The 26,494-nt window shown below is 62.0% G+C and overlaps 1 protein-coding gene across 3 annotated transcripts in view; it reads left to right on the top strand.

Moving 5' to 3' along the window:
* Nucleotides 1-26,494, top strand: part of LOC107503818 (keratin-associated protein 10-2-like) — an 84,055-nt gene that overhangs the window by 32,571 nt on the left and 24,990 nt on the right. For 2 of the 3 annotated variants that reach the window (XM_036235703.1, XM_036235704.1), the window contains one exon: nucleotides 9,878-10,119. In XM_036235703.1, coding sequence (XP_036091596.1) covers nucleotides 9,878-10,119 — 242 coding nt within the window. Of the gene's footprint in view, nucleotides 1-9,877; nucleotides 11,040-26,494 lie in introns of those variants that run through there. The other variant, XM_036235702.1, reaches the window with a different exon arrangement.

Here is a 26,494-nt window from a genome sequence, read left to right as displayed (position 1 = left end):
GAATTTTGTTAGCCTTATAACGCGTCCTATTTTTCGGCTAAAAAATCTTGGTGGACTTGCTTTGCCCAAGACGTAAACAGCTCGGCTGCCCAGCGGGGGAGCGGCAGTAGCACGGGGCCACCGAGGCGGTCCCTCGGCTCATCCTCACCTAAGCCACCGTCTCACAGGAGGATGAGAGACTTCACAGGCTCTGGGAGCCTCATTTCCCTCCTGTGTAAAAGGAAGGCAGTAATCCCCCAGTCATAATACAGTGACCCCAAAGTCAGGTGACGCGCACAAAGCCTTTCGTGGTGTTAAGTATGCAAGAAATGACGCCATCTCTCTTCGTGTTATGGTGAATATCGCTGTAATCTTCCTGCCGATGATTCTCCGTTTTCACTAGAAGTCGTGCAAGTTGTGACGGTGAGAGGATGGCGATTTATGCATGAAACATAAGTGACCTTCAACGCGACAGATGAGGGTGTCACCCAGCGGGTTAGGGTGACAGCAGAGGACACTTTGATGACATTGGAACCCTTTGAACATCTTGTTTCTTTCCAGTTTTGACACGTGTCAGTTCTTAACAGTGATCAAATAATTTACTCATTGTCGGTCAATCTATTTAACCAACCTTTTATTCAGAAGCCACTGGTCAAAATTAAGCATTTCAGGAGCCGAGACGATGCGTGGGCACAGAGTCCACAGACGTCACTGAGGGTCTCAGTTGCTCGGAGCCACCGGTGACGACAGGTGCCCTCCCCGCCACCCGCGTATGCGTCCCGCTTAGGGAGGCAGAAGCCAGCGGTCACTGTATCCTGGAGGCCTGAGCGAGTTGTCCCCGGGGGCCAAGACTGCTGATTTCAACTGAGCGGTGGAATTTGTCCAGTTCTAACACAGTGCTCGAGCGAGCGGGCCCTGCTTCTCCAAACGTCAGAGTAACGTGAGTGCTGACGGCCGCTCGCCCGCGGACCCCTCACGCGCACGCCGCCTTCGCAATGGCAGTCACGCTTCAGCACGGCTGCGGGAGGACGCCACCGACTCAGAGGAGAGGGCAGGGGGCAGAAGCAGAGGTGAGAGGCGTCAGCGACGTCCCCGGTCCTCCTGCAGGAGTCTGTCTGCGTGCCCTGCTGCGGAGGCCAAGCCAACCCTCCGGGGACAGGCCAGACACTCGTCCCAGGCATTGCCGCAAGTGATAAGGCGCCCGGTAGCCGAGCGTCAGAGTTACAAAACCATTACAGAGGTGGACTCGGCGGGCGCTGCCGACGGGTTGGCTTCAAGGGACCAGGAGACCTGGGAAGCACAAGACAAATCAGGCCTGGGGAAGGACAGCGGTGGAGGAAGTCCGAGAGGGAACAGGCGGGCAGGAAGGTTTCGCTGTGGCCGCAGCAGTGTGTGGCGAGTATGGAAGGCTTACAGGAGTCGACTGGAGCGGGCGAAGCCCCAAGGACACCGCTGTTTTCCGTCCCGTAGCCAACGGACCAGCGCTCGCAAAATGCTGAGGAACCCTACCCAGCCCTTTTCCGTGATCGTCGTCAGCAACGCTTTGAAGGGTAAGATTTCGTGGGGAGACGATCCGAACGGAAGCAGGAGGGACTTCCGCGTCTCCCCCCTCATCTCTGGCCGCCTCACCTTAAAGCAGGTGTTCGATAGGCGATCCGCGTGGCCCGTGTTCTCCGTTCCAGGTTCGAACGGCGCATGGTGCAGTTTGTTCCTTCTCAAAGCCTCAGAATTATCTCGGCTCCTCCGTCCCTCATTCCTTACGCCTTCCAGCCGCGGGAGCTGCTCACGCAGCGTTCTCTACACTGACAGCGTCCGCGGCTGCGTTCAGGCTGACAGCTTCTCTCCGGGGCAGTGGCCCGGATCGCCCTGGCCACTGGCTCCGCCTCCCACCTCCCCGCCCGGTGCACCCGCATCCCGCCCACGGCCTTTCCCGGAGAGCTGAGCCCTGTCGTGGCGTCTCACGGCCCAGGGGGCAGTTTTCCACGTTCGCCCCAGGCCAGCCTGACTCCACCTATCCTGCACCGTCTCGGCCCCTCCCCTGTCCACAGGTGTCAGGGGGCTGTGTCCCCAGCCGGAGGCTTCACTGGGGAAGACTCCGCTGCCCGGAGCAGTGAGGCTGCTGGCAGCGCTCGGCCCTTGGGGCCGAAGGAATGAGGGCCCCACCCCCATGCTGCTGCCCGGCTGGGGGCCACGTCAGCACCCAGAGGCTGCTGCGGGGCCTGGGGACTCCCCGGTCCCCGCACCGGTTCCCAGCGGGCTGCCTGTCGTGACGCGGCCCGCTGCACGGTCTCCTTGGGGCGCTGCGCAGACTCCGTCTGCCGAGGGGCGTCTGTGCAGGGTCATCCCTGCCGGCCACGGCCTTGCTCTTCCTGCGGACGGAAGCCAGGCCGAGTCCTGCCCGCAGGCGGGGCGGCGGGTCACGCAGAGCTGCATGCGGCGCCGGCCTCCGAGGGCCCCGCGGGCATCGGCACGTGCCTCACGGCGTCTCCATTTCTGCAGGAGTCGCACGTGGTGTGTGTGTGCTCAGACGTGTGTGTGATCTCGGTCCTTCTGCCTGACGCTTGTATTCGACGGTCCCCGGGCCCCTGTCTCCGCAGCGGCCGTGGGCTCCTGCCCGTGCGGAGCCTCCCCCGCCTGCTCCCTGCACTGAGCCTCCCCCGCCTGCTCCCTGTATGGAGCCTCCTTCTCCTTCTCCCTGCGCGGAGCCGCCTTCTCCTCCTCCCTGCATGGAGCCTCCCCCTCCTCCTCCCTGCCCGTTCCTCCCCCGCCGTTCCCGCCGCCTCCTCCTGCGGGGAGACCTCAGCTTTCGTCTGCACTGTGTGCTGCGGGGTTCGAGGTCAGCGTCCCTCCACAGGGGTGGGGTTCAGAGTTCCCAGGGTAGGCGGGGGCGGGGGCTAACCACGGGGCTAACCACGGGGCTAACCACGGGGCTAACCACGGGGCTGTCCGGTAGAGACGGGGGGCCAGCGCAGCGGGGCGAGGCTGCTGGGGGAGGATTCCCGGGCTGCGGCCGACCCGCGGTAGTGGCTGGAAGGTGGCCGGCGCTGGGCGTCTCCCGCTCGCCCTGGAGGTGAGGGAGCGCGTCCCCGGCACCCGAGGGGAAGCCCCCCGCCCCGCAGGTCCCCTCCGCCTCTCTCCCTGACGGAGCAAGCGCGCCCCGCTTTCTGCGCCCAGGGGGGCCGTTTCCAGCGGCCAGCCCCGCGTGCCGCCTGCCGGGGGGCAAAGGGAGAGGAGGCCGCGAGGGCAGGGCCTCGATCGTTGAGTTGGCGTCACAGCCAGAATGCACACACGACATGGGTCACTGTGCTGGACTCAAGAGGGAGCGATGCGTGCGGCCCGTGTGAGTGCTTCGAGAGTTCCTGCGATTGCAGGGTTGGCCTCCCGATGATGTCCACGTGCGTCCGGAGGAAGTGCGGGCCGTAGGATTCTTAGGCGTAGGGTGCGGGCCACGAACGGCCCCACAGGCTGTGAGCTGAAGGCTGCTCCCCGCACAGCCCCGTCCGGTCCCCTTCCTGCCCCGTGGGGCTCACCGTGGCTTCCCCTCTGGCGCTTCCTGTCACAGCAAACATTCTGATGCAAACTGCAGGCAGACACCTTTGCCCCAGATTCAGGGATTATGGATTACGAAATAGTATCCATGTGTTTTTCCACGTAAACGCCATAGAATTACTTGCCGAGACCGTAAGTGTTTTTATGATCCTTCCAAATCTCTAAATCTGAGAACTAAATGCTTGAAATGAAATAAACATACGTCAAAGTATTGGCCCATTAAAATAAAATGTTTAAAAAATGAACTATTTGTTACTGGAAAGGGTGAGTGAGATACATTGTTGGATGTTCATCTTGTTACTTTTGTAGCTGTCACAATAAATAGATACATAAATAGACAGATGGGGAAATAGCTATAAGTATCACATACAGAGCTATAACTGATACAGAGTGTATTTTCATACAAGTTTTGTAGATGCTAATTAATCTTTCATCGTTATACATAAAATCTAATTTGGAGACAATATGCTTATACCAAAATAGCCTTGTTTATTACTTTCCGACATTGCCATAACTGGTGTGTATCTTATTTCAAACAGAATAAAGCATCGGATTTGCAGATGGATATGTATTTAATGCAGCCAACTTAATACCAATGTAAAATAACCATCTGTCTTTTAAAACAGGCTCTAAACTTTTGGACTCCAGAGTTAGAAAAACAAATGAAAAGGAAGAGACAGCAGAGAAAACTTCTTAAATTCTGGGTGTACTGGAAATGGCATCATTTTCAAAAAGCCAGAGATTGTTAATTGATTAGCGTGAATAGCTTCTTTCTGCTTCTCAAGGATTAGGAAAAAAAAAATTTCTTTGCAAAATGATCAGCTTCGGCTCACAGCCTGCAGGGCTGTTCGTAGCCCGCACGTTACGCCTAAAAATTTCTTTGCAAAATGACCTGTCTAGCCAGCCCTGCAGACAGAGGAATGCCCCTCCCCGTCCATGACCCCCGTTTCAGGAAGGGTGTGTTGTTAGCCGGTCCTGTGTCCTCCGCCTCGTTGTCATACTTAACTTTGTAGGTCAAAGCGCTTTTCTGGTTGGAGTTTCCTAGGTTACAGTTGCCTGTTCCTGACGAAGTTCATCCCTTCGTGTCCAGACTCTAGACACGGTGCGTCGTCTGTAAGAATGCAGCTGTAAGGAAGGGGAAGGGTCCCTATCCTCGGGTCACACATGCCTCGTGTGGCCCACACTCGGGGGTGCCTCTCGGGGGCGCAGTCTCTGCCTCTCCGGTGGCTTTGGAAGCACAGCTCGCGACGGCTTCGTGGCAGCGTCCAGGACGCGGGGGGCTGGGGGGCGCTGGGTGGGGGGCAGCACCGCCGGACGCTGACCGCCTCCTGCTGCTCCCGTGTCACCAGCCCGTGCCGCCCTGGGCAGCCGGGCATTTGAGTCCGGCTTCTGTTTTCCTTAAAGAGCCTCCGTGCCCCGACGCCTGAGCGTGCGTCCTGTCTGCCAGGGGCCGTGTGCCCGCACTAGCGACCTCTGACGTGGAGAGCCCTGGAGCAGCAGAGCGTGTGCCCGAGGTGACCGGGCCTCGGCTGACCCGCCCCCGCCCTGCAGAAGCAGGGGCAGCCCCGGCAACGCAGGAAGCGCGGAGTGAACGACGGCCGTCCCCTCCCTCTCTCAGACGGGGGCTGTGCGAGCCAGCGGCCGTCCCTCTCGGTCTAGCCCCAAGGACAGTGCTGGGCGGCTCTGCCTGGCCGCACCGGTCAGCGTTCCTCCGTCCTCCTGTGACACAGGACTGACAGGCGTCGCCGGCGCTGCGCTCCATGTTACTGATCTGAGACAGAAACCGGAGAACCATGTGGCATTAGAAACGCACCGATGACGTCTGGCTAGATTTTTGCACAGAGTGACATGTTTGGAAATGGTTTATTTGTGCAAACATAAATTTGTTAAAAAGTTGGATTCCTTTTCTGAGTATGGCATAAAAAACCGCAATAACATACTCTGTGCAACTGAGTGTGGTCTTTAATAGTGCAGGTACCGATCTGTACGTTGGCCGAAACATATTAAGCTCACACTTAAAGGTCCGATTTGGGTATATTGCTAACTATCCCATGTGTACATTAACCAAAGCCTGTATTTCAGCGATTTACGGGCGGTAGCCTCCAGCGAGTAATGCTCTTAAATGACTTGGGCACGTCACACTCAACCTCAGAGTGAAGTTTCCTCTTTTAACGGCCTTTCGCCTGGGGTTTGGGCTGTGACCTAGGTCCAGACGTGGTCTTGAGAGGCACCCGGAGTCCCATCGGCAGACGGGTCCGCCCCACGGCCGCCCCTCCCTGCAGAGTGTGCGCACGAGGTAGATGCCTTGCTTACTGGCCCGTCGCCGGTCCTTGCACAGTGCTCGGCGTGTGAAACGCGCTCGGTAAATGTCGAGCGGATGCCTGAGTTCGTAACGAGGCAACGATCTCGCTGACGGACGTGCAGCTGTGACGTTCCTGTGGTCCGTTTGGTCAGACGGGCCCCTGGCTGTCCGCGGGCTGTGCTCGGGCCCTCCCAGAGACGCACGGCCCTGTCTGCGGACGCTGTTCATAGCCACAGCTGGAAGGGAGGGGTCCGTGCTCGTGATGTGAGCGGAAGCTAGCGCTGCTCACGGCCCGCGAGGCCCGGGGCAGCCCGCCCGGCTCAGAACGTGGGTTCGCGGATGGCGACAATCCTGACGCAGGTGCCCGGTGGCGAGGTGGACGGTACCCTGAGCCCCCCTGTGGACGCTGGTGTGCACCGCAGCCTCCGTCCTCGGGTAATTCTTGAGATTGAGAAGCAAAGTAGAAATCGCTTCTTTTTCACATGGGAGGTGCATTAAAATTAAATGGATGCAGGACTAGTTAGCATCCTAACAGTCTTCTCCTGGGAGAGCTTGCTGGATGTACTGGGTGACAGAAGCTACGAAAGGGGACCAAACTGCTCCACCCCCTCAGGGAAGAGAAGGTTGCCGTGCCCTTGAACTTCGGCGCTCAGTAGGAGTCTGTAAACCAGCACAGTAATTCAGGGTAATTGCTTTGCCCGTGGCCGTGGTCTCTGGCCCCACGGGGCTGCCATCTGGTGCACGTGCGTGAGACCGAGCAGGCTCGGAGCCACACGCACCGCCGCTGGATGAGCGCGCGCTCCTTGGTGTCGGCGTGGTGCGGATGATTTACGGCCAGCTGACGCGGGCTGTGCAGCTGAGACCGGGGACCCCTGACAGCGAAGCGGCCTTGCTCACAACACGAGGTCGTTTGAGGGCCGCCCATTCAAACATGTCCAGAGGGGCTGGGGATCTATTTTCTGTGAGCCAAGCACGCCACGAATGCCTTGGCTTCAAGGTCCCGGCCGAGCCCCGGGCAGCGACGCCGTGCTCACTGAGGGTGCCACTCGGCCGCCGGTGGGGAGTCTGTACCCCGCTTGTGGCTGAGGACTTAGCCGAGGCCTCCCGTGCACAGGCCCCCAGCACAGGTAGAAACCCAGGGCCCGGGACGTCTCACACGCCTCCTCTTTGGAACTGGAGCCAGGCAGCCGGTCCTCGGGCTCGTTTAGGTGCCCGAGACTGGAGTTTAAAACGCAGGAGCGTTTTCGTGCTGCGCCGTCGGGGACGGGGCGGGAGGTCTGGCGAGTCGCGCGGCGTGTGCGGCGTGGGGTCCCTGGGCGCGGGCCTGCGGAGGGGTGCAGCTGAGCGTTCGCAGGGGAGCCGGCCCCGCGTTTCCCCCCTGCTGCTGGTTTCGGGGAACGGCCGTGAAGTCGATGCACCTTTTCCCTGGATGCGGAGCGAGAAACGGCGTGAGGCCAATGTGCTCGCTGCGTGGAACCGCGCGGCGCCCGCCCGCCCGCCCGCCGGGGGCTTCTTCCTGCAGCCGCTGCTCCCCGCGGAGGCCGTGCCGCGGGGGGGGGGGAAAGTCTAGAATGGGTCCTGCCACGCCGCCCGCTGACTCGCACGGAGGCAGGACGTCTGGAGGACGCGGGTCCGTGCGGGCGCCGGGCGGCGGCGCGGGCGTCAGAGCCGCTGAGCGCGCAGCAGGCGACGGGTCCCCGCACCGAGCTCCGTGTGGCAGGCAGGGCTCCTCGTCCCCGCTCGCCGCCGCAGCTGCAGCGCATCCGAGAACACGTCCAGCCGCCCGGAAAAGGCGCAGAGAAGGAGCCGTCCGGAGCCTCGCGGTCTGCTCTAGCCTCGGCTTCAGGAGCGACAGGGATCCCGCGACTTCTCCGGTGGACGAGGACGGTGCCCGCGGACGTGAGCCGGCGGCGAGTCACAGGTCACGGGCAGAGCACTGCGTCCACCCAGCCTCTGCGCATCACCGCGTGGCGTGAATTCGCTGTGTGTGGGACGGTCCGTCTCGAGGGGACGGCAGTGGCTTCCTCGGCTCAGGTTTGCAGCGGACAGAAGCCTCCGCCCACCCGCCGCCTCCCAGGCCGGCCACGTGCGTGCGCGTCCTTCCGACGTGCGCCGCGGACTTCCAGCCAGCTGCAGTTAGGGGCCGAGCGACGGCCGGGAACGCGGCAGAGAGCAAAGGGCCGTCACGTGAGTAGCAGTCGGGCGGCAGGGGCCGGAAACTCACATGTATTTGTACGTGCGGCGTTTAAGCTGGAGCGTGCCACGCCGAGGCCTGGAAGCTTCTCTCTGGGTTGCAGAAGTTGACGTTCGCCGCGTAGCTGCAGACGCAGTGCAGGTCCCGGAGAAGAGGCGAGGCTGTGCCGGCCCTGGGCAGCTCGGAGCGACACCGCTGAGCCGGGGGGTAGCAGCGCCGCAGGGCGGGAAGGTTGGCACCGCGGGCGGGACGCGGCGGCTCCGTCTGCAGCTGGCCGGCCCTGCGCCCTGCGCCCGTGCTGTGTGGGCCGGAGCCGGCGGCCTGGGTTCTGCACCTTTTATTTTCCTCGGTCGGGCCGGGGCGCCGAGCGCGAGAGGTTTCCTCTCCCGCTGTGTACAGGACACTGTGTGCTCAGCCCAGAGCCGCCCCCCACTGCGCGACGCTGGCTTTGCGCACGCAGGACCCGGGCATGTCCCTGCCTCGCCCCGTGCCGACCGCCCGTTCCGCTTCTGACGGCTACGTCCGCGGTCTGCGACCTCGCCACCCGGCCCGGAACCCTGCACCGCCAGACCGAGGACATGGCGCACGCTGCCGGGTGACCAGGAAGCGTGTCGCAGGCCGCGTGTGCGAAGCGCAGGGCCGCGGAGCCCGTGCGGGGGGCTCTCGCCTCGCGGGGCGCACGCTGTGGCTCTGCGTGTCCCCCGGCAGGGCCGGGACGCGCCCCCCGCGAAGCCCAGGCGCCCCGTCCGGCGTCCTCCGGGGCGCCTTCTGCTGACGGTCCCGTGCGCCCACCCGGCTCTCGTCCCCTCAGCGGGTGCACCTTCTCGCTGCCGGATCGGGCTTCTGCGTACCTGTGGCTGTGAGCCCCTCGCCTTTCCCAAATGGGCAGGTTGATTTGCAGTCGCCTTCCGGTGCGGGGTGCCCCGTCCCAGCCCTGGGCCTCGCCCCACGCCGGGCCGAGCCCCGAGGGGCGACGGGCCTGGCTCCACTCCGGGTCCCAGAGGGCCCTGGGCCGCCAGGCACATCCTCATCCTCATGCGCGGGCTCACTGCGGGGCCGCTCACGGGGTGACCCGTCCGTCGGTCCCATGGTATCACATAGCATTTAGATCCTCCGGCGTCCGAGGCCCGATAAGACGGGGCCAGCGTGAGGACTTCTGTTACCTGCTGCTCGATCCATGCGTGTGGTCTTGGCCCCTCAGCCTTCTTAGACCCAAAGCTGTCATCGCAGGCAAATTCACGGTGCCCCGATGCCTGAGTGTGGGCTCGCCGCTCCGTGCGAAGCAGCCCCCCCTTTCCAGCCCCCCCCCCCGTGCCCGCTTCTCCCCGAGTCCCCACCCAGTAGCCCCACCACGCTCCTGTGTGCGGACGCCGCGGGCCTCGGCCTCGTGCTGCTGCCGGGTGGGGCCCTGCCCCCCGGCCGAGCGCCACCCACCTCTGCACGCGGCGCCCGGCTCCGCGTCCTCACCCCGCAGGTCACAGGCGACAGGTGCTTTCCCGGGGGAACTTACGCACGTTATTTAAATCAACCGCCTTTGAGTCTTCGAATGGCATTGCTGTTTAGAGCCCCTGGGCCTTTTCCTTCCCGGCACATGGTTCTTTTGTCTGCGGGTGTTATTTTATCTTGTTTATTTGTTTTTCTCTGTTCGGAAGGCAAGCTCTCTGCGTGTCCAGTTCCCAGCACGCGGCAGGTCCTTACTGACTAGATGGGGGACGAGTTAAGGCGTAGGTGGGGGCTTTGCTTTTCCACGCCGCCCCCCTGGGAAGAGCGCCCCCCGCTAAAATCCCTCTCTCTCCCTCCCTCTCTCTCTCTCTCTCTCTCTCTCTCTCTCTCTCTCTCTCTCTCTCTCACAGAGATGTTCCTGCCCACGAAGCCTTCGGCCACTCAGATCCAGAGCGAGGCCTCCCGCCCCAGACTGCCCCGGCTGCCAGACAGCACCCGGGGATGGGCGAGGCCCGTGCCTCGCGCACTTCTCTTCTGCTCAGCGCACGCGGAGGGCCTGGCAGGGCCTGGCAGTGGGGGCCTGGCCCGGGGGGCCTTCTCAAGCCGCTTCCTGGAGAATCTCCGCGTCGCCTGGACCGGCAGCTTCTGCTCAGTAAGTACGCGGATACGTTCTCGAACGGAGGCATCGACAGGTGGTTTTGAGAGTCGGTCTAGAAAGAAGGCAGAAGGGCTCCCCCGGGCTGCGGCGTCCGAGGCCGCGGACGCAGGCGTCTGCAGATCGCGCCGTCAGGGCTCCGCGCGCTTGGCGGGCTGGGTCCGGGCCGGGGCGGATCGGGATGCAGTGCATTCGCTTTGCGGGGTCTGTGTGTCTCTGCACCCACGAAAGCCTCACCTCAGGGCTGCGTGTGAAGCGAGGGCGGGAATGGCGAGATCCATCCGGACTCTTAACTGCCCGTTAGGGACGGAGGCGCCCTGCCCGGCGGACGTGAGCTCGCCGTTGTCTTCGTAAGGACGTAGTTTTCGGGGTGTGGGCTGCTCGGTCTCTCGACGTCTTTCCTGACCTGACTGTATCAGCAGCTAAGTTGCCGCAGCAGAAAAGACCGTCGTGCATTTCCCGCTCACCTGGGCCAGAGCGTGCAGGCCGGTCTCGCGCCAGAGGGTCATCGAAAGCCCCAGGCGAGCAGGGGACGTCCCCCTCCTCCCGCGGCGCCCAGCGCCTCGTCCAGCAGGAGGGACGAGGTGGAGCCAGAGCAGGCGCCGGGGGGGCCCGCGGTCTCGTGCCGTGATTCTGTTTGCAGCCCCCTGCTGAGAACGTGCCGGACGCCCGCGTCCCCCGAGACTAGGAAGACGGTGTGCGGAGACCCCAGGCACAGAGCAGAGAGGAAGAGGGTGAGGGACCCATCGGGAAGTGAGGCTGCGCCCAGCCTTCCGTGCACGGCCGACGTTCGTGGGGGGACCGGGCGCCCCGCTGTCGGGTGGCCCCCCAGGGCCCCGCACCGAGGGCGGCCAGCTCGCAGGACAGCATCGTGAACGGGTTCACTTCCTTCTCCAGCCATGTATGAGGCTCCTCGCCACCCGCCTTCCAAGCTGAAACCTAGGAGGCCTCTGCCACATTACGGCCCTGCGGTGACGACCCAGCAGGGGCCACGTCGCCCACGCCGAGCAGGGCGGGAGCCGCAGCAGGGTCAGCGCCACGCGGCGGTCACGGCGCCTTGCGGGCCAGCGGAGCTCACGGTGGAGCTGGGCCCCGGGCTCCTGGGACGCGGGGCCTGGGCGGGGCGTCCGGCCCCGTGTGGGGCTCCGTGGCCCTCAGGTCTCCCCTCTGCGGTCCACGGGGCATCCGCTGCAGCCGCGCCGTGCAGGCCGGGTGTGCGGCGTCATTAGAAACGCGAATTCCGCCCGCGCTTGGGGCGCTTCCAGTTTCTCTGCCCCCCGGCGGGGTCACGTGCCGGGGGCTGTTGCAGAGGCATTTTCTGCACCGAGGCCTCAGGCCTGCGTTGCCGAGTTCCCTGCGCAGCCCACGCAGGACCGTGCCCCCTCGGCGCTGGCTGCGGTGGCATCCTCTGCTGCGTGCGGTGACATCGAGCTCCGCTGCAGGGCTCCGTCTCGGCATCCGCCCCAGCGGCTAAGGGCGGCCTTTGCGGAAGGCTTCGGGCCGCGTTTGAGTCTCCTGTGCGTGGAAGACGGAGACGGTTCCTTTTCCTTCGTGAGCCAGTGCCCGAGTCCCCTGTTCCCTCACCGGACGGGTCAGCTGTCACCTCTGTGCGTCTCCGCTTTCCCGACGCCTCTTCCGACACGGGGCCGCGACCACGAGACCCTCCTGGCGTTTTCCGTCCCCGTCCTGCGAACATCGCGCGCTTCGCCCTTGACTCTACCGCAGGTAACCAGCGTGTCAAATCTTTTCAGGACGCGTCCAAGGGCATGGGCTTTCCGCCCGCGCGTACGACTCCCCTGGCTGTCCTTGTTCGTCTGTCACCACCCTCGGGGGACCAGTTTTTCTGTGGGACGGTTTGACTAACTTCGCATAGAGTGGGAGCCGAGGAGTCATCGTGTAACGTGTTGGAAGGAGACGGGAACATCCCGCCGACCCCATCCCATGCCGTTGACCTTCAGCAAATTGCTGGATGTGTCTGTATGTGAAACGTCCTCCCGAGGCAGCCGAAAGTGTGTCTAAACGAGCCGGTGCTTTAGGCCAACGAACCTGAGGCCGCCGAGAGAGCGGAAATGGGGTGGGAAGTGTGGGAGTTGTCAGCGCGGCCCCCACATCGTAACGTGACGGCCACCGTGTGACGGGCTCGCGCTGGGCAGCGGTTTACGTGGGTGCGAGAGCGGAGGGCCAGCGCGTCGGGGGCTGGGCGCCGTGCCTGCGAAAGGTCCGCGTGGAGACACCCCGCTCCCGGCGAGCCGTCCTGAGGCGCCCCGATCCCTCTGGGGAAAGGGGATCGTGCCTCTGCCAGTGAGCGCGAGCTCCGTGTGGGCTCGTGGCCTCTTTCCCAGCCGACGGGCTGCACATTTTTTTACCTCCGGTTATTGAAATAGAAAGTAATCACGCGCAGACGACGTCCAATGCGAGTTCCAATAATTCTAAAGATGAGGCACGAAAGGAATTTATCATCGTCGTATTACTCTGTGGTGACTGGCGTTATCCGAAACAGGCAAATATTTTCTAAATGAAAAACTCATCTCTTCAGTTTTTCCAAACGGGATAATTTATTTACACTGTAAAAAATAAAAAAGAGTACTGCTTCTTTTTAAATTCTGAAATCGGGCTGATATATTTCTTTCTCTTTCTCGTGTCTAACAGTCTTAAGAATGGGCCATAAATATTTATTTCGAAGGTCGTGGTGGAGGCCGTGCCGTCAGTGAGGCTGGGCTCCTTTCCCGCAAGCTCCCAGTTGACTCTGCTGTGTGAATTTATGGCTCGTTTCGTTGGTCTTGGGCACTATTTGTCACAACAGGAGCGCGGGCTTATTTGTAGCCTTGCCTTTTGGTTTTGGAAAGTCTTTGTCCTTCCTTGGCATCTCGAGATGGGTTTTAGTATCTCACATGCATACACAGTGGACAACACGGTCCGTTTGTGAGTCCCTAGAACGGTTTCGGGCAGAGAGGAGGTGGCGACAGCGGATCGGAGCCTCCCGTCTGCTGTCTGAGCAGGTCGTGATGAAGAGCGTCCGTCAGCACAGGACGCCGCGGCTGCCCGCTGCCCGCGGACGAGGAGTCACGGACCCGCTGGGGCTTTGGGACCGGGGGTCGGGGCTCCACACTCCGCTTTTCCATCCTCCTGACCCGTCCTGTGGGCGGCCGGGCCGGCGAGCACATGAGAAGGCGCGCAGTCAGTGGGAGAAGGCGCACAGTCGGTCGGGAGGGGGTTTCTAGAGCCCACTTTTAGCCAGGGCGCCGCAGTGGGCAGCATGGTGGCCCCAGAGGTGTTTCCGTCCTGATGGCCACAGCCTACGATCCTGTTCCCCCACAGGAACACGCTGGGCTCCTCGGGGCGTCTGTGGTGGTCGCAGCCTGCGACCCCAGGGTTCTCCTTACTGCGTGCCTGCCTTGTCCCCCGGTCGGAACCTGCAGCGGCGAGGACCACACTCAGCGCAGGAAGCACCCCCGGGGTGCAGGTGCAGGTGCGGGTGCAGGTGCAAGCTCGCGGGCCAGAGCTGCAGACCGGGGTTCACCGGGAGAGCCCCGTGCCCCGCCCAGCCGGGGACGGCCGCTTCTGAAGAATCCTGAGGCGGTCCGGCCCCGCGGCTGGTGTGTCCTCGGCTCCTTCCTCACCTGCTCTGTTATTTCAAGCGTCTCTCAGAGTCCCTGATGCTCAGGTCTCCCAGGTGGCCGTGCAAGGCGCCTGGGCTGTGAAGGGTGCGTTGCTACTCAGAACCCTCGCTCCCCGCCCAGTTCTACCTGGATCTGGCCCTGCGCGAAATCAGAAAGTAAAGAGAGAACATCATTTCCTTTTCTGGGAGAATATCGACACTCCCGAACTCCACGGGTGCTCCGGGAGCCCCCGAGGGAACTTCTGGGGGACGGCCGGTCAGCGCCGTGGCCCACGTGACTCCGTCTTCCTTCTTTCCCTGCCTCTGCATGCAGTGTGGACGCTCCCCCAGGACGGATGACGAGGGAACTTGGACTAGTTAGATGGCAAGTGGACCCTGAGGTGCGGGGTTTGGGGGCTCCTGCTTGGCAGACATTGTTGAATCTTTGGTGGAGGTCTCATGCCCGCTCTTGAGAATAGGAGCGAGGCAGAGATGGATTGGAGGATCATGAACCTTTCGAAGAATAACTGTGAAAAGCAGATAAAGTGCCTAGTGGATTTTGGCACTCAACAGAGCATCGTTGCCCATCTGCCATTGGGGGCGGCTTTACCAATACTTCTCACCTACGTGGGTGAGAGGAACCGAGGAAGAGAGATCTGGGGTGTGAATGCCATGCCGGCTGATCTGTTTACCCACTGCGTTTCCCAAGTTTCCCAGAGTTTTATCCTGGAGTGCTCTGGCCGCTCCAGCACCCATAGGACGGTGCACCCTCTGCCTGCCCCAGGGTCAGCTGGACTCTCCCCCGGGGCAGAGCTGGGAAGGTTCTGCCTGCCCCAGGGTCAGCTGGACTCTCCCCTGGGGCAGAGCCTGGAGGGCTCCGCCCGCCCCCCACAGCGGCATGGCCAGGCGTGTCTGAGGGGAAGTGAGACTGTCCCCGCATGAGCAGGGCAGCCGGGCTGGCCGGGCCACATCGCGAGGCTGCAGGGCATGCGTGGAGAGACGGCGCGACCGGCGTTCGGAGGACAAGGCTTCGGAGATGGCGGAGGAGGAGAGAAGCAAACGGAGAGAGGGGATCGGACCGGGCAGGAGCTCGGGCAGGAAGCGGACGAGAACGGAAGGGCCTGGCGAGGGCAGTGAGGACGGGGGAGGCAGAGGGAGGCAGGCGTGTGTGTGTGCATGTGTGTGCATGCACATGTGTGTGCAAGCATGTGTGGGCAAGCGTGTGTGCATGTAGGCATGTGTATGTGTGTGCATGTGCATGTGTGTGCAGGTATTGTGTGCATGTGCGTGTGTGTGCATGTGTGTACAGGCATGTGTGTTGTGCGTGCATGTGCTGTGTGTGCGCGAACATGTGTGCATCTGTGCACGCATGTGTGCATCTGTGTGTGCATGCGTGTGCATGCATGTTGCGCACATGTGTGTGCCGGCATGTGTATCGTGTGTGCATGTGCTGTGTGTGTGCGTGCATGTGTGCATCTGTGTGTGCATGTGCACGCACGTGTGAGCATGTGTGTGCATGTGTGTGCGCATGTGTGTGCGAGCATGTGTGCATCTCTGTGTGCGTGCATGTGCATGTGTGCGCGCATGTGTGTGCGGTGTGTGTGCATGCATGTGTGTGCGACCATGTGTGTGCATGTGTGTGCATGTGTTACGTGTGCATGTGTTGTGTGTGCACGTGTGTGCGCGCGCATGCGTGTGCAAGCATGTGTGTGCTTGTGTGCGTGCATCTGTGTGCGTGTGCATGCGTGTGAGCATGCAGAGACAGCAGCAGAGGCGTGAGCAAGCTGCGCTGTCAGCCGTCCACCGGAAAGCGTGTTCGACACCCGGCGGCAAAGCTCCCTGGGCCGGTGCGACGCAGGGGAGCCCTGTGAGCCCTGAGCCCACCACGTGAGGCACCTTCGTGGGGCCCAGCGGCCGGAGAGCAGAGCTGGACCAGGATGATGGTGCTTAGAGGAGAAGCAGTGGCCTCAGCTCCACGTTGGGAGAAAGGAAAAGTCCCGCTTCTCGGCGAGGCTGCCCAGAGAGGGACAGGACTGACGGGCAGGTCGAGGACGGTTGACCAGACCAGCCAAGCAGCAGGCGGGCAGACCCCCGCTGCTGGGGGAAGACCCCCCCGGCGTCTCGCGGTCGAAGGCGTTTGCAGTTTAGGTCGGTGTTCGATAGGAAAACCAGTGATTGTTTTTTAAATTTACATGTGCCACGTTTGCAAGTAAAAATTTTTTTAAAAATTAAGATCTCATAGGCGAAAGAATTGCAAATTTTTGTCAAAATGGCTTTGATCTATCGATACACAGTTTAGTATCTCAGCGACAGAGAGTATTACAAACAAACCAAAGGACACGAACGCAGCACTTTGTCTCTGGTTCTAGCTCAAGCTTCCTGGTTCGCGGACGGCATGTGAAACTGTGTCCTGTGGGCTCCCGGGTGGGAAGTGCGTCTGACGGGTGGAGGGCCCTCGGGGTGGGCGCATCATGGATCCGGTTTTACGTAAATGCTCGGGCTTCCCGCTTGTACACCAGCCCCTCCCAGCAGCATGTTACAAACGAACAGAGCTCTCGCTAGAATATTTTCCAATCTCCACTCACTCAGTCGGTGTCTTTGGGTTCTCAGAAAAAGACAGTTTTCCCTCAGAAAGTGTTTTGTTGGTGAAATTCTGAGAGCCGGTCATCCTCCGACGCCTGGTTGAGGCAGTGGGGAGAACCTTCCAGAAGCCGTCGTCCGGCAGGCTGGCATCCTCATCAGCCTGCTGGGCCGCAGGGCTGAGCGGAGTGAGTCACTCCGAGTGAGTCACTTCCTGCGATCGGCCCGGCCTTTTCCACGGGGCTGGCACACGTGCAGGGTCATGCCTGTGTGGCACGCTGTGGTCATCCGAGACCCGCTCGCCCTGCAGGCCACCGGCCTGGGGTGTCCAGCCCCTCGCCGCCCTCGCCAGTCGGGCTCCGGCCCTCAGCGTCCTCATCCTAATGAGACCCAGGCCTGAGGCGGGAAGCGTGTTCGCTTGCCCACGAGTCCACGGGGAGCTGGAGGTGAACACGCGGGGGGGGGGAGGGGGCATGATGTGCAGGTCACGGGCGGGGACGCGGTAGCTGCCCCTTGCGGCACCCTCCTTGGGGACACACCTCCCCCTTCCCTTGTTCCCTTGCGGCTTTTCCCAGGCAGACAGCGTTTTCCTGCACAGATATGGCTGAGACAGTCCGGTGTGTTTGGCAGCGTGGCTCGCCGAATCCCTGTGCGGATGCCTGCATGCAGAAGCGACGTCATTTCGCGTGCGAAGGACATGTTGGCAGGTATATAACCGTGTGCGTGACACCGGGGACGGAGAGAGAACGAGCGTCCCCGGGGAACGGTGCCGTCCTGGGAAACGGTGCCGTCCGGGCTCCGTTAGTGGGCGGCCGTTCACTAAGCTGGTGCCTAAAACGCGAGAGGCGTGCTTAGGGACGTTTCGGAAAGGATAACGTGTATTACGTGTGAGTTGCCATCAGGCAGCACGTTTTTAGCCACTCGACTCGTTTATGACCGCAAAACATTTCAGGAGTTCTGCTTTATTGAATTGCCTTCTAGTCGCGCGACGAAAATGCTTGACGATCGCGCTAACGTGGGATGAGGAAAGTGTACTTATTTAAGGAGCCCGATAGCCATCTTCACCTGAAATAGTCCTGATTCTTTCGAGTTCATTGGGAGACGCGATACGCCGGTCACTCCTCAGTAACGTAGTTATTAACGTGTGTAGTAAAACAGCCTACATGTGTCCTTAGCACGTCGGGATAAGGACATAATTTTTTTACCTGGGTACGCGATTACGTCGGCACGTGTTATAGACAGATCGATTTCTAGAAACACAGATGAGGAGGGATGAAGTTCACTGGCCTGCTCTAATCACCAGACACCCAAATGGCTTTCCTCCGAACTCTTGAAACCAAATAAAAATGTCTCCTCGTGCGCTCAGAGAGTTATTTGTTCTAGATTTAATCTTATCGCTACTTGAGAGGAAAAAAAATTGAACTTAAAGATACAATGTCACTAGATGTATTCCCAGATCTTTCTCAGAGCTTGACGACTCTGTTTATGTTGGGTTATCTCGAGAATAACGTTTTAATGCCTACCTCATGTTCCCCCGAAAAGCCCTCGTTTATTTTTCCGAGGCGACTGACTCCTGGGGGGAGAGGAGCAGCCCTGTCCGCCAGCTGGCAGTCAGGAGGAGACAGTGGGCCAGCTGGCGCTAGACGGACCGTGGCTCCTTCAGACGCCCGTTGGCGAGGCGCGCATCGTGCGGGAGTAAGGTTAAGGTCAGGTGCCACGGTGCACGTCCCAGGCGTGGCTAGGCAGAGCCACGGATGTGAAAATTAGGCGCACGTACAAAGAACAGCTAAAGCCACGTACCCGGCGTCGTTCACAGCAATGAGCGTCGCCGTCGGGGAAAGAGGTCCCCGTTTCCGCGCGCTCCCAGCAGAGGTCAGGTGGCCGCCGTCAGTGGTGTGGGGGAGCCGGAAGCCAGGCTGCTTCTTCCGGGGGACCTCCGGAGTCCGCTCTGCAGTACGCGCTGCTCGTCCCACTCCGGTGTGCAGGGCGAAGGGGGCGTCTCTCTCTGCACGGTCCCGTGCAGGGGCGATACGGTGCCGAGGAAGCGCGCTCCGTGATGTTGAAGAGCGTGCGGGTGGGAACGGGGGCGCGGTGCCTACAGCGGAAGGGACGGGGCGGGGGGTGCGTCACGGGCCCGGTCAGGGGCGCCCCCCGTGCCACGGGGCTCAGGGCCAGGAGGCCCGCTGCACGGGGCCCTCGAGCCCGCACCGCGGCCGGAGGGACGTGGCAGCTGAAGAGCCCGAGCAGCCGGAGGCGTGCGTCGCGGCCGGGCGGGCGAGGGTGCCCGACGCTGTGTCGGCTTTGTCGAGATGCGCTTGGTGCCGGACCCCGTGCAGCTTTACGTCGTGCAGTGGGCTGAGTCGATGCGCTTGTCTGTGACAACGTGACGGGCACCGCGGCGTCGGGCAGCACACCGCCACGGCACGGACCTCCCAGTGCGCTTCGCCGCGGGCGCCCTGGGCATCGGCCCGCCCGGCAGGTTTCAGGAATGCGGTGCGGACCGCAGGCATAGTGCTGCGCGTGGCAGGAGCCGGGCCGCGGCCATCGGCACCGTTTCCGCCCACGGCCACGAAGCCGGCATTTTACCAAAGCGGCCTTTGCACCCCGTTGTCAGGGGACGGGCGTCGCACACGGCCCCGGCGCGGAGCCAGGCCGGGACCGCCTTTTACGGGCATTCCGCACTCTCGCAGTGATGCCTTTTGCATAATAATTCACCCTGGCACGTTGCAGAAACTAGCTCCGTGCGGTCTTTTCACGTGGGAAATGCGGTTTCCTCAACCAGAGACCTCTCTGGCCTCTCGACGCCTCGGGGGCCGTGACGGGTAATTAAGAGCCGAATGTGATGCCTTCTACATCATTTGAGATAGAATTCCCGGTACAGACAGAAGGACACCGGCAACGAGGGAGCGGCACATCTCTTCCGGCGTTGCGGGGCCTGGACGGCTGACCATCGGCCGCCTAACCACTGACCACCGGACAGTGGCCTCTGGTTCGCGGAGCGGGCCCGCGGTCGCAGGGCGCGGTGACCCGGAGTCGGGACCGTCTTCGGAGCGGGGCGCCTCGTGCTCCGAGCTCACCGGCAGCTCCGGGATTGACCTTCACCCCGTCTCTTATCGGCCGTTCATCTCCCCGGCAGTTGAGACGCTGCGGCATAGCTCGGGGTCGGCCAGGCGAAGCTAATGCTCCCTGTCACGGGAGGAAGCCGTACCCTGAGAGCACGAGCCCGCCCCGCCTGCCGAGTCCCCAGCCCCCAGGGGACAGCGGCCACTCCGCAGCGCTCGCTTTGCACAGGTATTTCCAGAAGGTGAACTCCCCGCGACCTCGGCGGCCCCCAGATCATCTGAACCATTATGTAAGTGAAAACATATTGTAAAAACACACGGAAGACAGACAAGTCATAACTTCTGCGAAGGCCAATGGTTTCATCATGGCAGCGTTTTTCTCATTATTTGCTGGAGTAAATAAATATCGAAGCCAAGAATAACTAACTTCTTTAAAATTGGTCAAACGGCCAGCTCCCCCATCTAATGAGTCCCAGAGTAAGGACGTAGGTCGACAGCTCTGTAGCGCGAGTTTAACTCTGGAGGCAGAAACCTAAAGGTCGCCCTTAAATGAAAATCATAATAATTTTATAAACTGTGCTGTATCGGCCGTCACGCTGCCCGTTTTGAAGGGGAGAGCACGTGTTTGTGAACAGATCCTCGCCCCCACGCACGCGGGCGCCCATTGCCGCCCTGGGGCATGAGATGGGGGGGGGGCGGGATGTCCTGGGAACGCCCCAGGCGCGGGAGTCACCGTGCTGGACCTGTGGGTGCCGAGCACCTGCGTGGCTCGTTAGTCAGCGGCTGCCGGACGTCGGAGAGCCCGCCCCGAAACACAGTGCTCAACCTGCAGCTGAACTGGAACGTTCCCTTCTGGGCCGGGCGCGCCCTGGGCTCGCGGTGAATCGAATGCAGCGTGTGCCGCGTGCATGAGGAGAGGCGTCAGGGAAGCACAGAGAGAGAGCAGGTGCTCCGTTACACCGGGCGCCGGCCGCGGCCGCCCGCCCGCCCCTTCTGTGTGACCCATCAGAGGTCATCGTCCCCTCAAGGCCCACCAGGCTCTGTCCCCGCCGCCGATCGGTTCTTCGTAGGGCGACCGCTGCCTGACCTGCTGTACACGTTTATGTTTGTTATTTGTCTCTTCACAGCCTAAGATCTGTGCTCAGCGCGGAATGGCCTGTGCCGGTCACGTCCCCAGGCCCGCGGGGGCGGAGCCCCCGTACGCGGTGGGCGGGTGAACGGCCGCGCCGCGTTTGCGGGTGCGTTCTGCCTGCGCAGGCTTTGCGACGTGCACGTCGAGACGGAGCGCGTGTCCAACAGGCCGCTCCTGTCCCGCGTCGGGCGCTCGGTCGTGGCGTTAGGGCACGTCGCGTCGGGCGCACAGCAGTGCCGAGGGGCCGGCGTCGCCGCGCCGTGGCTGTTCACACGTGGGGCGTGGACGCCGGGAGAGGGAGCAGAAGGGCGCGGAGGTGACCGCCGCGTGGCTCTGCCCGCCACAGGGGACGCTGCCGACCGCAGAGGTGCTCACGAGGGCCGCTGCGCCCGGAACCGCCCTGGGCGGCTCCCGGACCTGGGCGTGCAGCCCGCTGACCGGCCCCTGCCGTGGGCGGGCGGGCAAGGCGGGGGCCGCGGCTGGCAGAGCGGGGCCCGTTCCTGGCCCTCGTGGAGCCAGAACTACTTCTTACAGCCGCAGTGGGGTCCGGATACAGGTAACGTGACACGTTTCCCCGGCCGACGCACGGCGGGCGAGCTCGAGGCCGATGGCGTCGCCGTTTCCTGCCGCGCCGGACTTGTCCGGCGAGAAGAGGTTTGCGGAGCTGAGAATGACGATCGCGGGGATTCTGAGCACCGCGGAGACACATTGGAGACCAAGGACGGGACGGCCCGGGGCAACCTGGAGAGGTCCCGGGACGCCAGCCACGTCCCTGCAGGGGGCGCGCTGCTCGGCGGGCCCCGGGGGTCGTGCAGGTGGCCGAGGGCCGAGGCCGAGAACCCGCCGGGTCCGCTGAGGTCGGCGCCGCGTCCGGCAGGCGCTGAGGACGCCGCTCTCGCTTTTCAGCGCCGTCGTCTGTCCTGCCATTGGTCTGTCCTGCGTTTCGCGTCGCGTTCGAGGGCGCGGCTGTGCGTTTTGTCCCTCGGGCGCGGTGTGTGCACGCCGCCTGCCGGGTGCCCACGGCGTTCTGCGGGGCGCGCCCGGCCGTGCCCGACGTCCGTGTCCCAGGGTCCTCCTTTCCCACGCGCCGCCGCCGACGGGGCCGCACGGGGCACGGTTTCGGCCCCAGCCCCATCAATGGAGCCTCTTGCCAGCCCTTCCCGGCTTGGGAAGGATTTTTACTGAAAATGTTGAAAACTGGCGTTTCACGGACTTCGGCCGTGGGGAACAATGGGCGGCCTTGTCGCTGGCGACGCATTCAGAGTTAACGCATGTGAAGGAGCTCGGGGCCTCCAGACGGCGCAGGAGCCGGAGGCCAGGCCGCCGGCGCCCCGCGGCCAGCATCACGGTGGGCGCGCTCGGGGCGCACGCCCAGCCCGAGCACCAGCTGCGCCGTCCCCAGCCCGTCCCCGGGCCTCGCGGCCGCTGCGACCCCCCAGGACAGTGACCTCACACCTTGCTGCCCTCCGGCAGGGGTCCCGCTGGCCCGACGGCCGCCCCGCCACGGAGCGGAGCCTGCAACCCACTTACTGAGTCCGAGCTGCTTGCAGTTCACCTGCTCTTCGCAAAGCGAGAGCGTGTTCTGAGGACGGCGCCCCCTCCACACAGGGGAACTGGAGCCTGCCGGCGGGGTCCCCGTGAGGACCAGGACGGGAGCAGAGGGCAGAGGGCAGACGGGCGGGAGGGAGAGACGCAGAGAGAGCGAGCTACACGGAGAGAGAGAACGGAATCCGGCAGCTGAGGGAAAACGGCCCCGTGTCGGGAAAGCTCACGTAGGGTGCAGGTTCTGAGTGAGCGCGGAGCGCACCTGCTTCTTGGTCAAACCTTGGGAGACTTTAAATTCAGTGAGAGTCATGGTCTCAAAGGGAAAAAGGTGTGCAAGACTCTCTCCACTCTGTGTACCCGCATGGACGGGCGACAGAGGGTTATTGCATAGGTAATTTCCCCCGTAATACAAGGAAATTAAAATTTCTTTGCTGTTGAACTTTAAAAGAGCGATTAATGCCTACGGCACTAAAACCGGCCAAGACCATGAAAAACCAAGGGGTACTTGCATTAAATATTATAAAGGTAGATTAACTCTGATATTAAATTCTGACAGAGTAGAAGGTAAAGTTCTATGCATTTCTGTGTGTCACATCAGTTACATAAATATTAATGCGTGCTCTTTCTCTAAGTGAACACTTAAACCACCGGTATATTAAGAAGTAAGACCGCATGATGAAATATCTATTTCAGGAACACCAGAACGATTCAGTATTAGGAAATGTATTAACGTAATTCATGGCATTATTAACTTAAATGAAAGAAATAACTTCACGATTCCGCTAAGTGCCAACAACGAACGTGATAAAATCCAACCTTTACTTTGGACGCAAGTTCTGAGCAAAATAGAAATGAAGGTAATGAAAGTGACTTCGGCCCAAGGCCTAACTACGCGTCGACGGAGAAGCGGACACTTTGCTGGCCCAGGTGAGACAGAGGGCCGCCCGTTGGCACGGTGACCGCTCACGCCGGCGGGAAGCCCTCGCCAACACAATCGGCTCACGCGTCGGAACTCGAAATGTGCGCCGTTCGAAGGCAGGAAGGCCAGCAGCTTGGCAGCCGCCAACGGACAGGAGGCAGGAGCGGGGGGCGTTGGCCACGCGGCCGCAGCGCGGGTGCACGCACGTCACCGGCTCCCCGCGCGGGGACCCGCAGGGTCTATGACGTGATCAGACGTTCCCCGTGGGGCCGCCCAGACCGTCCTCGGCCGCACAGACCGTCCTCGGCCGCACGGACCGTCCTCGGCCGCACAGACCGTCCTCGGCTCTCCCGGGTTCAAGGAACATTGTTCCCATACGTCTCTTCCAAGGAACGTGCCGGCCGTCGGCTTCTAAACAGAAGGTCCTGGGTTCGGCGCCGGAGGCAGTGTTGGCGGCTGGCCACAGAGTCGCCGGCGTTCCCGTTCTCCCGTCCCGCGTCTTTGGGACGGGCGGACCCCAGAGCGGAGCGCAGAGGTGACGCGGAAGGGCTCACGTCCACACCGCGCGCACCCGAGTTGGCGCCGGACGCGCGAACGTGGACGTCCGGGGTCGCGGGCGCCTCTCGACGGCGCTGGGCACGGCCAGTAATGGCCACCACGCCCAGTGGCATCGGTGGGATCGGGGTGTGGCCGGGCCGTTTAGACCCTGAAGCAGGACGTTCGAAAACCGACCTGAGCCGGGCACACGTCGCCGGTGCACGGCCTTGGGGTCTGACACGCATCTCGCGTTTTCTGAACGACCAAGCGAACGCTCGCTGAGGGTTACACGTAACTGCTGTTTAATGAACGGATGACCACAGCGGTCACATGAGGCCATCACCGTTTGCCCCGCTCGGTGGATGATGCGCGAACAGCCCAGGTCCTGCCGCAGGGCGGGGGCGATGGGGAACGGGGGGAGGGTGAGCAGGGCTGCGAGTTCCAGGCGTCACGCGGGGAGGCTGTGGGGCCAGGGCGTGCTCCAGCGTGACGGCAGCCACGCACCTCCTGCTCCGCGTCTCTGTAAGGACTAAGGTGAGCAGGTCTCAACCCGTCAGGAGATGAGCCGCTACCCTCGTCTTCTAGGGGAGGGGTGTGTCACGCTGGACCGAGGACTTGGCCCAGGACGGAGTGCGGGGCATTTTCCAAGAAAGAAGCTCCTTTACGAAGCTCTGTGCGCCATCGGACACCTGGAAAAAGCAGAGGCCATCGGAGGAGAAAGTGGGCAAGGAAGACGATTCCCTCGCTGTCCTGGAGGCCAGGGGCTTCGGGGAGAGGGGGGCTGCAGAGACGTCCCCGCGTCTGAGAGCTTGTGCGTCGGGCCCCCCGCACGCCCCGTGGGACGTCTGCACCCCCATCCCCGCGTTCCCGGGGTTCCTTCCAGTTCTCCCCGGCCCCTCGTTTTCTGTAAGGCTGGCGGGCCGCGCCTGGAGAGCCGGCGAGCTGGTGAGCGGCAGAGCCATCCGACTCTCGTGGGAGGGAAGTCTCCAAGGGTTTCCTCCAAAGTCGGAGGACGAGCCTGGTGGGGAGGGCGTCTTCCTGGGGGAGAAACCACGCTTTCCCGCGAAGCCAAAGGCGCGGGGACCGGCCTTTCCCACGGAGCAGAGCCGCCCTCCCCGACCCCGGGGCTCCAGGAGGCTCGGCGTGTGCTGCCGACTCGGGCACCGCGACATCTGTCCCTGGGCAGCTTTGCAGATGCCGTTCCCTGTGCACGAAACGCTCTTCCTTGTCTGGCTGGAGGACGCCCCGCGGTCATGAGCGGGGTGAAGCCCAACCTGCCCCCTAGAAAGAAGAGGCTTCTCTCCATGCCTCGGTAATTCTCCCGATGTATACATACGTGGCTAGGGAGGTAAATAACTAGACATGGATGGATGGGTGATGGATGGATGGATGGATGTGTGGGTGGCTGGGTGGATGCAGAATGCATCTTTCTTTTGAGAGTGCCTGACTTGGACGTCCAAAGTTGTCTAGAGGAAATTTTGCCACTGTTTGGAAACTTCCTGTCATGTGGGAGTCCAACTCCAGCGCCAGGAATGACGGCGTCCACGGTCCCAAGTGGCTTCACCAGAAACCCGGACGGTACGGCACGAGTAGCCGGCATGGGAACACGTGTCTTGCCTCACCCTGATCAGCCACAGCTACGCCAGAAGATAACTCACATCGGCTTCCTGGAAATTAGTTTTCAATGTAAAAATTTAAAAGTTCCTAACGGCCACGAGAGAGTCGGCATGAATCCGACCCCGGTGGTGACATTTTGCTGACATTTGAGAAAGTCCGCGAGACTGCGCAGACTCAAACACTGGCGTGACTGACGACTTGGGAAATGAATCCTTTGAAGGCCGGTCAGTTGAAAACCGCATGAAGCAAACAGACTCCGAAGATGAAACTAAGAAAAACCGCGGTTCTGGCGACGGCAGCGCGCCCCTCGCTTGCGGGGAGAGCGAGAGGCAGACCTGAGGTCAGGCGCGAGATCCGATAAATCTGAGAGCCGTGAGCGATGGCCGCGGAGGGAGGAGGTGGGAGTCTTAAGACACTCCGGCAATTTCTCATCCGAAAGCCCGAAAATAGATTAAATCTTCACAGTCATTTTTCATCGGAAAAAAAACAAGTTTATGTCGCCGTGGCCCGCGTGATACATCCTTTTCCTTGGCCCAGAAGCGGTCAGGCCGTGCACGCAGGGTATGTTGGCTGACGCAGAGGACGTGGGGCCGTCGGAGCGGCCGGCGCTGGAGGCAGGCAAGGTGACGGTGACACGCTACGTCAGCGAGCTCAGTCGAGGAGGCTGGGCTCCGCGGCCGGTTTCGTTTTCAGAACGGAGGGTCTTCGTCGGCGGATTCCGCGTGCCGTGTGGTCCTGGAGACACCGAGACATCATACCGTGCTCGTCAGGCCGTTTATGGAAAACTCAGGTAAGTCGCCGCGTTATAAACTCGCTTTAGTCTTCGTTGTTTTTTGTTATTGCAGTTTTCAGGCAACGTGAGATTCCGTCGCGCACAGGCTTGGAATCCTCAAACGGCTCTTCCTCTTGGCTTCTGCGGCAAACATGTCCAGTCCCTCCTCCATGAAGGTCCACGAGTACGATGGGGGGGGGGGCTGGGGTCAGCTCGGCCGTCGTTTAGAACCTCCCGTTCCTGCGCCGCGGGGTGCGGGCGCCGCCTTCGCCGGGCAGGAAGAGGAGAAGGTGAGACGGAGACCGAGAGGAGCGGTTAATTCCGCAGGGCGGGGGTCGCCCGCGGCCACCGGCTGGTCACGCGCCAGGGGCTGTGATCCGACCGTCGAGCCCGCGCGTAGGCGCTCAGAGGCGCTCGCGGGCGAGGTCGTGTGTCGGGGCACCCCGGGCCGCGTCGTGACAGGTGGAGGCACGTAGCAGCGCATCGCTGTGGACGGCGAAGGTCCCACGTGCCCAAAGGGGGGGGCTGCACCCCGTCTCCAGTTCATGCCCCCCTCGCCCCCCGTTTCCGCCATCATGTCCTCGTGTCGTAAGTCAGGGACGAGCACGCG

This window comes from Rousettus aegyptiacus, unplaced genomic scaffold, assembly GCF_014176215.1.
Source record: "Rousettus aegyptiacus isolate mRouAeg1 unplaced genomic scaffold, mRouAeg1.p scaffold_m13_p_19, whole genome shotgun sequence".
Lineage (NCBI taxonomy): Eukaryota > Metazoa > Chordata > Mammalia > Chiroptera > Pteropodidae > Rousettus > Rousettus aegyptiacus.
The sequence above is the reverse complement of the archived record's forward strand: the minus strand, read 5'-3'. Positions and strand labels throughout refer to the sequence as shown.